This window comes from Pogoniulus pusillus, chromosome 20, assembly GCF_015220805.1.
Source record: "Pogoniulus pusillus isolate bPogPus1 chromosome 20, bPogPus1.pri, whole genome shotgun sequence".
NCBI classification, from domain to species: Eukaryota; Metazoa; Chordata; class Aves; order Piciformes; family Lybiidae; genus Pogoniulus; species Pogoniulus pusillus.
Window position 1 is genome coordinate 4,659,819 of NC_087283.1, and position 12,054 is coordinate 4,671,872.

A 12,054-nucleotide genomic window follows, 5' to 3' on the forward strand; every position below is an offset into this window, starting at 1 on the left:
CAGAATGCCTTGTACTTACATAAGATACAGAGGCTACAGCATATTTATTAAGACTCTTCAAGTCTGTATGAAACTGGAGCAGTCAGAAGTAATGGTGTCTGCTGAAAGATTCTTTATCATATGAATTTACTTTTAGTCATCTATTATTTATTTCAGCTATTTTATATGCCATTATAATAAATATTATGACAGAGAAAGCTTTTATGCTTCAACTTATTGTAGTGCTCTTCACTTCCTTGCAATCCTTCAGGAAAATGTAGCTATGCTTTACCTATATTTAACGTAAATCATCATTTACATTTGAATGAAAAATTCACTATGAAAAAAGGCTTCTTCTTCAATACCAAGACACAAATGCACAATCATGTTTACTGCCAAACTACTCTACCATGCACTGTTCATTTCTAAACAGTTTTTAAGCTGTAAAGTGAATACATTGCATATAGTGAAATTGCTTGCTTTCTGGATGTTTTCACTTTCTTGTTAGTTTCTGGCTCAATAAGCATTTTTCTAGCATGAGTGCAAAATAGAACTCATTGCACTTAAGCTTTTTTAATATTTTTACTACAACAGGGAGCAACATACGCACAAAACTAAACAAACTGTTTTCTAGTGCTGTTTAGAGTAGGGAAACTTAGCTGGGAGTATTGATAAAATGCTTTTAGAACTGGGCATAAAACAGAAAAGGAAAACAGAAAGTTATTTCTATGCATTTTTCCAAATGTTGTTGTCTTGTGTTTAGAAGAGGACTTGTTAGGAACTGGAGAATGATCCACCTTCAGGTGTTTCTTCAAAGACAGGATGTTGGTGCCTTGAATTGCTCTTTGGACTTCATGAGATACAAGTGCCCCCATCCCAAAAGCACCATTTCAGTTGGTTCTAGCCGGCTGGTTTGCACAAGACCACATAATCACACAGAATTACACAGAGTTACATCATGTTAAGCTTTGGAAGGGACCTCAAAAGATCATCCAGTCCAACACTCCTGCCAGAGCAGGACCACCTTGAGTAGATCACACAGGAATGTATTCAGGCAGGTTTGGAATGTCTTCAGAGAAGGAGACTCCACTCCAAAGAAGGCAGCCTGTTCCAGGGCTCTGGCATGCTCACAGTGAGAAAGTTTTTCCTTATGTTGTATGGAAACTCCTCTGCCCCAGCTTGTACCCCTTGCTCCTGGGTCTGTCATTGGACATCACTGAGCAGAGCCTGGCTCCACCCTTCCAGCACTGCCCTTCATATCTTTATGAACATGAATTATTGTCAAATATAAACAACTCTCAGTCTCCTCCAACCTGAAGAGCCCCAACTCCCTCAGTCTCTCCTCCTAAGGGAGATGTTCCACTCCCTTCCATCATCTTTGTGCCTCAGTGCTGGACTCTTTGTTACTAGAACGCTGCTCTGCTGCTGCAAACCCAGCTATAACCCCATCCCCCTTCAAGTCTAATTTAAAGCTCTGTGAATGAGCCCTGTTAATTCTTGTCCTAGAACGCTTTTCCACCTGCCAGATGAGCCTTTCCCATGTTTGTGTCAGGCCTGGTGCCTTATAAAACTGTCTGCTGAGCGCTGCTGCTCCACCAAAGTGCTGCAGGGCTGAATGGGCCCCAGATGCTGATCTCAGAGCCTAATCTCTGTCAGTGGTCAGCAGAATCCTATCCACCTCTTGGGCCTGTTCTCCTTTTGGCCAGTTTGTGAAGCTGGCCTGAGTCTTGTGAAAGTAGTTTTGGATGCAGCTGGGGCATTTGTCTCAAGGATCTGCAGCAAGGGCAGCAGCTCGTTTTGCACAGGCTTTCAAAGGTGCTATCTAGTAATGGTCCTTTGATTTACCAATGAACTCTTTAAATGATTTTGCACTCATTCTGGTTTTTGGTTTCTCCTTCTATGGTGTACTTGAAAATGAAGTAGGTAGAGGGAACATTAATAACATTTGTGGATTCAACTTCAAAAATTCTGGGGTTTTGTGCCCTAATGTGTTGAGTTTCCTATGTCAGTTTTAAGACTGTCTTCTGTATTTGGAAAAGTGACAAGTCCCATTTAAGATTTCACAACATAAAATGAGGCATAATTCAGTGCTGGAAGTATGTGAAGTGAAATGGTGAGAGACATCAGTATAATACAATTATGACACGTTAGATCAGGATTTGCAGCATACCATTAGCAATCAGTTCTGACTGTGGATTACAATTACATTGTAGCAAAAATGTGGATCGATTTGGTTTGGTTTTCTTTCTGTTGTTGTTGTTGGCTTTCTTTTGTTTGTTTCAATTTTTTGTTTTAAAAAATCTCATGTTTTCTTTTTTTCTGGGAGCAGAGCTACCTAGGCCTATAGAGAAGGAGGGAAAACATAACAAAGGTACTACTGAGCTACTGTGAGAAACCAAAAAACCCAAATGTGATATCTGCTGATGGCAGACATTACATTATTGAGAACATACCTTGCAAGTGTACTGCCTTATTCATAGCTTTTTAAATGAGAAACTGTAACATAGAAATGAGGGTGGGAAAATAACTTAATATTGAAGGGTTTAGGATGTCACATTCTCAAGCTCTGGCAGGAATTGATGCATCAGGAATGGTGTGGTCAGCAGGAGCAGGGAGGTCATTCTGCCCCTGTACTCTGCACTGGTTAGACCACACCTTGAGTACTGTGTTCAGTTCTGGGCCCCCCTGTTTAGGAGGGACATTGAGATGCTTGAGCGTGTCCAGAGAAGGGCGACGAGGCTGGGGAGAGGCCTTGAGCACAGCCCTACGAGGAGAGGCTGAGGGAGCTGGGATTGTTTAGCCTGGAGAAGAGGAGGCTCAGGGGTGACCTTATTGCTGTCTACAACTACCTGAGGGGTGGTTGTGGCCAGGGGGAGGTTGCTCTCTTCTCTCAGGTGGCCAGCGCCAGAACAAGAGGACACAGCCTCAGGCTGCGCCAGGGGATATTTAGGCTGGAGGTGAGGAGAAAATTCTTCACTGAGAGAGTCATTGGACACTGGAATGGGCTGCCCGGGGAGGTGGTGGAGTCGCCGTCCCTGGAGCTGTTCAAGGCAAGGTTGGACATGGCACTTGGTGCCATGGTCTAGCCTTGAGCTCTGTGGTAAAGTGTTGGACTTGATGATCTGTGAGGTGTCTTCCAACCTTGCTGATACTGTGACACAAAATACCTCTGTGCTTAAGTCTTGGTTAACAAGGGAGAATCTGAAGCAGAAACGTTGGAGAACTTGGTTAAGCTCAGGGTATGCAAACTGATTCCTTCCCAGTTACTGTTTGGAGAAAATATCCAGGCTTGGCTTTTTGCAAGCTTTCAGAAGCTGAGGTGGCAGGTTCTGATCTGAGTGCTTTGGATGTCACAAGTTCCAGTCTTTCTTATGAGGAAAACAGCAAATGTGTGTCTGTGTGATCTGTGTGTACCTTGGGTACCTGTGAAGGAAATAAAAACTTCGACCATCAGGCTTTTAAAATGGAAAAGCAGGGGAAATGTTGGGGGAAAAGCAGTAAAATGTTACTGTTTGCTTTTGTTGTTTTACTCGATGGGAACATTTAATAAACCCATGGTTTTTTCCTTCCTCATTTTTCCTTTTCCAGGTACTCTTAGATTCCTGAATTTCTTTAACAAATGTTGTCTTTTTCTGTGACAGCTTTTCTGTGTCTCAAGGCTAAAAGAGGGAAAGGTGAAGTAGTGTTAAATTATTTGAAATAAAGAATCTTACTGCCTGGAGAAAATGGAGTGTGAATAAAAAGATGGTTTCACAGCATTGGTGGAACTGGTGCAGAAGAAACATCGTTATTAAAGTTTGCCTTTGCTATCTGACAGTCAACTCTTTATCACCATCAATAATTTATGATTTTTAAACTCTGATTTTTACATTTTCAATATATTAATCCACAAATCCAGATCAATCCTGGTCTGTTTCTTGAAGTATTTTGGAGGCACCATACTTTTCTTTTGGACTTGAAATACATAGATACCTCTTTCCTGGTTGTAGAACTAGTATGTAGGAACCAAGAGGAAAAGCCAAGAGGAAAAAACATTCCCTGAGTATGGGCATGGGGATTTGCATCTGTGTTGCCAAGAGGACAGTAGCAACAGTTTGTGATAAAGCCTGTTGAACTACTTGATGGTATTTTTATCTTTACCCCATTCATATCCCTGTATTTGTAGCATTGTTGTCCTGTTACCCTTGGGAGACACAGGGAAATGTTTCAACTGAAGAAAGCAGAAGCAAAATAAACCCAACTGTGCACACTCCTGACCATCAATTAGAAGATAATATTTACCCAGTGGGGCAAAATGAATTCCAGAATGATGTGCATCTTGTGAGGGTGAAAAAAAAATGGTAACAAAGTCTTGTTTAGCATTTTCAAACTCTACCAATTGATTCTTCCTATGGGAGCTGAACTTGGCAAAGTTTTGGTTGTATTTATTTTGCTGTCCTGATAAATGTGACTGGAAAAAGGAGTTTGAGTGACATTCTGTTTAAAACTAACCTGTATGGTAAGTGGGCAAAATGGATGCTAGCAAATAGAAAACAGATGTAGGGAGAAAAGTACTAAACATAATGAAACACAGAGATCGGATGAATTGCTTTAACTTGGGAGACAATGAAAGCAGTCTTCTTGGCTTCCTTCTGCAGCTGTATGAGTCCTGCTTCCTTTTTGTTCTTCCAGGAATGCTCACTGTATAACCTTGGAGTCACAGTAATGCCCTGTTGCACCATGGTGCTAACAAAGCTCCTATCATCTATCCACTCAAATGCTGTGTAGTAGCACTGTATCTACTCCACCTTTTTCTTACTCTTTCTTTTAGCAGTGGTAACATCAGGTCTGAAGCATGACCTTATACATGGGTGTAGGTAGCATGTTGGAATTAACATGAAGTGTCACTCTAATTTCTTTTTTGTGCTGAATGAGCAAAATGTAGTGGACTGAAAGTTACCATGTTTGTGTTTGGGGAGAGTAGAGGAGTTTTTGCTAGATTTTTTTCTGCACCAGAGACTTCATGTGATGTTGGGCAGCAGTGAGTCTAAAAGAGAGGATGAGTGTAATTCTTCAGGAGACCTGTGAGACTTACATGTCTGGACCATCAATACTTTGCAGATGATTATAGTGTTTGTGGAAGAACTAAAGACAATAGTTGGATGCTGCAGTGCAGGCATACAGCTGCAGTCAAGGGAAAGCTGGTTCAGAACTGTGGCTTGAAAGAGCCACAGCCCACTTGATTGTGTGACCACTTTCACTTCAGTGGTTGCAATCAAACCAGACCTTTGGTTCATTTTGTTCTGAGATGTGGAATGTAAATGTTTCAAAAGATAGAAAGAGGGATCTTAAAGCTAGAAATATTGACAAGAGCTTTTTTGGTGGTGCCTATGGTAAGTACCTTCAAGTTAACCCATTATTTTGTGGGACTGCAAGCCCTTTCGGATGAGAAGTTGGTTTGAACTACATGCACTATTTCTGTAGGGGATAGTATGCACTGGAAAACTCTCACTGTATGAAAAACTCTGTAGGCTGCTCAGTTGTTTTCTATACTTATTTTATACTGTCTATGCAAGACAGATGGTCTTGGATTAGTGTCTATAAGTTTAAATTTATCTGGTTTTATAGAGTATTTACTGAGTATTTTTAAGTTGCTATGGCATGTAAAAAACGCCCTGCGTTAAGCATAATGCTAACTCCACTTTTTATTCCATGAGCTACATAAGTTTCACCAGGAAGATGGAAGTAAAAAAGATACCATATTAACCTTAAGACCACCTTGTGTGGGATTGATTGTATTAGATGAAGCTATGTGTTACACAGTGTATGTTTTTAACAGAATCACAAAACTGCAATGCTACTTTTGGCACTAAACGTTGTAGCCCTCTGTTCTTTTTGATGATTTGTGTTCACTTTGGGGTTATAATGTTAAACAAGGGAATCAGACAAGTTTCATAACACATTTACTGTGAACTAAACTTGCTGTTATTTATCTTTTCTTTTTCCTTTCTTCCCCCCCCCCATATTTTCTCTTGTTCCAGCATAAAGCCAAGGTAGAAGCAATGACCTTAGACCTTGCTTCACTTCAGAGCGTGCAGCACTTTGCTGAAGCATTCAAATCCAAGAATGTGTAAGTACTCAGAAAAGAATTTCTTGTTATTTTAATGTCTTTATCAGCTGAGCACAGTTGGCAGAATTCACCATGGTTGGACCAATCTGCAGCTAGAGTTAGTGAATAATCTTTTCATAGGATTTTTTTTTAAAAAATATGAATCCAAGATCATTTGTTTTAACCTCAAAAAAACCAATTTAATAATTATGGGTACTTTATTATTCCATGTGTAGTCCCAGCTTTAAGGTGAGCGTTGATACCCCTGTGGCTGTTGAAAAAAGGCTGAAGCTGAACTGCCTTAAAAACAACTCCAGCAACTTTTATCAGTTCTGCAGTGGTTTGGAAGAGGCCAGGGATGAGCAATTAGTCTGCTCCTTCTCCTACTTTGTCTTCTAACATTCTCTCTCTTTCTTTTTAAAACATTAACATGAAATAGGCTTATGAGACTGAAAGCTCCATTTTCCCAGACACTAAAAAAATGGGGAGAAGGGCTGATAATGACATCACTTAACAACAGACACATTTATGTGGAGAGAATCAGGTTAGCTTCCAAATGGTTTGTTTAATTTAACTTGAGCAGAACAATAAATCTCTCCATTGAAGAAATTGTTTGAAATCTTTTAAGTGCCAACTCTTGACAATGATTTCCACACTTAGGGCTTTTATCCACAGTTTTGACCTGTTGGTTGTTGTGAGCATTCAAACTTATTTCTGTAGCACATATACATCTTACTGTACTTCTCAAGAGAATATGGCCTCTTAGACAGCTTTGAAAAGACATTGTCACAGGAAAAATATATAACAAAGAATAGTTTTTCACTTTTGAAACACTGCCAAAGCTAAATCTCACATGGATAGACAGATGACATTTAGTCCTTATAGGTATTTTAGATTCAAGAATTGTCGAAACCGACTTCTAACATGAGTTCCTTTACTGCCAAAAATCCTTGTAACAATATTTCCTTATTGTATATAATCTTTTTGGTTTAAAACTTTCTTGAAATAGAAAGACAAACACTTGCAATATTGCTGCTTTAATACTAAATCAGTTTCATAATATAAGAACAAATGAGTATTTTAATGTAGCTTTTTCATGCTTCCAATATGCTACCTGTCTTTAGAAACTGTGTGATGCTGTGAAAACTTAAAACCACCCTTCTTCCAAATGCAGCTTGATTTGTGCATTGCAGATCATACCATGGTTTTCCTAGCTAGTCCTTTTGGTATGTATGTTTATAAACCCTTAGAGGTCAACATATTTAAGTCATTTTTTGCCTTTGAACTTTGGAAATGAGGTGATACAGAATCAGCAAAGATACAGAATGGGTAAAACCTGCTTTTGTTGGCATACTTTGGTTTACCATTGTAGGCCAGTGATGGGCAGGTTTCACTAATGTTTGGCTCTCATTTTTGTTTGACAAAGACACTGTAATAATAGGCAGCATTTCTAGCCTCTGCCTTGCCTTCAGATATTTCTGTCTTGGATCTGTGCTGAGGTGTATTTGTGTCTGGCAAGACCAACTCAAGCACTGTAGGAAAGTCTAAGGTCTGTATCTCTTGCAAGACTTGGGGGGTTTTGACCAAAATTGTGTTTAAAGTCTAAGGCTGGATGGAAACCAGACTCCACACAGTGCCTATAGCACTGGATACTTTATCTGATACAGATACAGACTTGTCTTAAAATCATCAGCGCTGGCAGGAGAACGACTAGGTCTTCCTGGCTCTGATTTGTGTGTAATTTATCTACGTCAGAAAAGCAATTTTATGTGAGAAGCATCCTATTACTACAATGCTAGCACATGTGTTTTCCAACCCTAATGTACACTAACTACTTTTGTCTCTGCCTTTATTTGCCTCAGCGTCCAGAGGCTTTTGTCAGATTAGTGATTCCTTTGCATTAGTAGCTTTAAGAGGGTTGGGAAAGAATCTTCAGTGACAGACCAAGTCTTGTTCTTTATGCATTGGCAAATCTGTTAGCCAGCGGCCTAACTTTCTTAAAGGGCTTTGCTATCTCTGATCTCATACACTTGTAGGAGAGCATGCTGTGATACACTCTCCAGTTCCTATGAGGTAGCCACAAGCTTTGTTAATGGGCACAGGAACAACAAAGTAGCAGGACAAGTGTTTGTGTTGCTTTCTAAGCAAAGCTGTCATTTGAGTTCAGAGTTGCAAAGATCTTGGTTTCTGGGAAAAACCTTGCAATAAATTCCAGGTGTGAAGGAGAAGTTTTATATGAAGGTACATGTTTTACTAAAGGTCTGTGTTTTTATTTCTCACAACATGTGATGTGAAGAGGCTTTCAGTATTCAGCAGTCAACATATTAAGCTTCTGAGTGTGGATAGTTCTATTGTCTAATTTCTCCAGTCTGCTCTTGCTTTCTGAGACATTCTGATATCCAGAATCTGTTAGTCTTGGTGGCACCTGATCTACCTACAGCAATTTTATAAATGGATTTTCTTGTCTTTTGAAATTGTGCTTATCTAAAACACTTCATGGCTCTATTATCTAAAACACTTCATGGCTCTAGGTACAGTGTTTTGTCAATAGATGGAAGGATGTGCTCTTAGTCACATCCAAACCTGGGAGCTTGTTCTTCCCTGGTTGAGAGGAAGAAGAGTCCTCAAGGACCCTGTTTCACATTTCTCTTCCTGGATAAGAAAACCAGAATGGAGCTACTCCAGAAAAAGGAATTAAAAATTTCACTGAATTCAACATCAAACCCTGTTGCAGCTTGGGAAGGTGGTGTTGCTGGGTTTGCAAGGAGCGGAGGGAGAATTGCTGAGACTACAAATCTGCTGCCTTAATTAAATAACTTGTAGAGAGAGGGAAAAAAAGCCTTCTTGAATGTGCTTGAAAATCTGAGAGATTGTGAAAACTAAGTGAAGAATGAAGAAATGTCATCCTCTGCTCAGCAGGAATTTAACAGGGGCTGGTTACATACAGAAAACAAATGACACAACTGAGGGAGTATTGCAAAAAAACATAAGTAATAAACAGGAAGAAAAAAATTAATCTGAAAAGGAACATTTAATATAAATTGAAATAGTTCTTCCGAGCTAAGAAAGCTCCCTTATTTGTAAGTTAAAATTAGGTGATTCATCTTCAAGTTATCAGGCTTCTGAGATTTGACAGGAATCTTGTTTGGATTTGTTAGGTGTTGCAGCTTTGTCCACAGATAAAATTTGGGCTCAGAGTATGTAGACTGGTAGATTTTGCTGTATTCCTATAAATATGTTCCAGAAAATGCCTCATCCCCATAGGAGAAAAAAAAAAAGTTTGCTTTATCTATACTCTTGAGTTGATGCAGCTTTTTCTCTTTCCAGTCATGCTATCATGGCATTTACCTCATCTTCAGCACAAGAGCACTTCCATGATCACAATAGTTAGCAGGCAGAAGTGAGCAGTAAAGTTCTCGATTAAATTTTATGTGCATCTTTAGTTCTGAGTGGTGCCACTTGATTTGAACTAGAGTTAGCTTCAGCCAAACAGTAAGACATGAATTTAATGTTCTTAGTGTTTGGGGGGGAGAAATGAAATTATTCAGAAAAATATTGAATTACTTTAATGGCATAAAACAATCTTTGCCCACAGTTGCTACTTGAGATTTTCTGCACTGGTAGCAACAATGCATAATTGTGGCCCTTCCATGTGGTGATTTTCACTGCAGTTACTTTCCTATACTTTAAAACTTTATTTTTTTTGGTGGTAAGAATTGGCCTAGGCTAACAGTTTATTCACTTATGCTGTGTGTAGAAATATGGAAAAGACAGCAGTTATGAATTATGATTCTCTATTTGGAACATTAGTCTCTTCTTATTTCCCTAACCAGATCCAAAATGGAGAGGGCCAGATTTTCAGCTGGCTTTCTTAACTGAGGCCTCAAACTCTATGAGTACATCCATTTTTCATGCTGCAAGCAGAAGCACTCTGAAACCTTGTGGGTGCAATTAAGATTTCAGAGCCTGCTGAAAATTCATGCCAGAATACTGGGTTGGGTTTGTTTGGGTTTTTTTTTTCATTTTCATGTATTTTAACTGACATTTTGCAGGTCTGTTAAGTTGGGTTTTAATTTTGCTTTACCCATAATTAAATCATAGTTATTGCATGGCAAATTCATATAAATACCTATATAAAAATGGGATTTGTTTAGCAAGCTGTTGTACACATAACTTACAGATACAGGGCAAAAAAAAAGAATATATGGTTTAAATGAGTTATCAGTGATGCCATTGTGCCAAGATGCTTAATAGTTCTGATACTTCTGTCAGGGATAGTCACTGCTACTGTCTCAACATTTGAACCTGTCTGCTACCACTATATAAATCTGTTAACTCTGTGCCACTTATGGAAATAACTTTGTGAATTAAAGCTAAGAACAATTGAGCTCCTCTTAGAATAAAGCTGGCATTCTGACAGTGCCACCAAGACACAAACTTCTGGACAACTTTGCATTTTTAGATACCAAAAAGTATTCCCACTGAATTCATTATTGAAATGTGCAGAGTTCAGAAGTTACTGTTGCAGGCAGCACATATCTTAAATTTAAGTAAGATCAAAGGCTGACTGCATTTGAAACATATAATAACATTAGGGTGAAACTTTGTTGTTGTTGTTGTTCTCTTTACAGTGGTATCCTGCCTTATTAAAGCTGAGGGATTGGCTTTCTGCCTAACTTTCCCCCCCCTTCTTTTTTCTTATTCCTTCTGTTTTCAAGCTCTCATACACAATTACCCCACAGTGGTAGCATGCATCGAGTCATGTGGATCCAAAAAATTGTTTCCAGCATTTTGTAAATTAAAAATCTTCCAAGCTTAACCCCTCCTCACTTTTACTGGCAGCAGAGATCGTGGTATTTTTGCCAGATCACCTTTCATTTCATCTACCTTACTGTGGAATTATCTTCTGACTCTGAAGCTTTTTGTTTTAAAGCCACTATTAACACAAAGGTGAGAGTGACAGTTCACCACAACGTCACATCTAGTTGCATTTATGAAAATATTTAGTGTTTTTACATATTGCTAACAGAAAGGGGTTTTTCAGGGCTTTTTTTAGAACTTTATAACTTCAAAATTTGCAGACTTGCCACTTGCCTTTGGATGTTTTGCACTCTGTTCCCTCCAAACTAATGATCAAACTTTGCTAACCCTCCAGTGTTTTTCTGCTCAGTGCACTTCTTGGTCTTGTTGCCATTTTGAGCCATGTGTCTATAACTGAGTTGAAGCTGAGGCTAAGATAGCTTGTTAAGTCTTGTGGTCCTCTCTTCCTACAAGTTCTGAGCCCCTCAATTCAAGAGAGATGTTGAGGTGCTGGAACGTGTCCAGAGAAGGGCAACAAGGATGGTGAAAGGCCTGGAACACAAACCCTATGAGGAGAGGCTGAGGGAGCTGGGGTTGTTTAGTCTGTAGAAGAGGAGGCTCCGGGGGGACCTCATTGCTGCCTACAATTACCTGAAGGGAGGTTGTAGCCAGGTGGGGGTTGGTCTCTTCTCCCAGGCAACCAGCAATAGAATAAGGGGACACAGTCTCAAAGTTATGCCAGGGAAGGTCTAGGCTGGATGTTAGGAGGAAGGTCTTTACAGAGAGAGTGATTTCCCATTGGAATGGGCTGCCCAGGGAGATGGTGGAGTCACCATCCCTGGAGGTGTTCAAGAGGAGACTGAATGGGGTGCTTAGTGCCATGGTCTAGTTGACTGGATAGGACTGGGTGCTAGGTTGGCCTGGATGATCTTGGAGGTCTCTTCCAACCTGGTTGATTCTATGATTCTATGATATGATAGAAGGCTTCCACAAGATGCACCAGCTGGGAGGTCTGTTTGGAGCATCCAAGAAAGCAAAACATGTGTAACTTGGTATGTCTGAATAAAAGGTTTTCTGTTGCAAATCAAACAGGGATTTTGCAGTGCTATATCTTAATGTTTTTTAAGAAGATCTGTATGTTTAATTGATGTTGTCTTTGGAAACTTACAAGGGAGGAGTAGCTATTT

At 39.6% G+C, this 12,054-nt stretch overlaps 1 protein-coding gene across 2 annotated transcripts in view; it reads left to right on the forward strand.

The window, feature by feature from the left end:
- The window catches only part of WWOX (WW domain containing oxidoreductase), a 539,956-nt gene that overhangs the window by 117,914 nt on the left and 409,988 nt on the right, over window positions 1-12,054 (forward strand). For both annotated transcript variants that reach the window (XM_064159955.1, XM_064159956.1), the window contains exon 6: window positions 6,000-6,088. In XM_064159955.1, coding sequence (XP_064016025.1) covers window positions 6,000-6,088 — 89 coding nt within the window. The remainder of the gene's footprint in view (window positions 1-5,999; window positions 6,089-12,054) is intronic.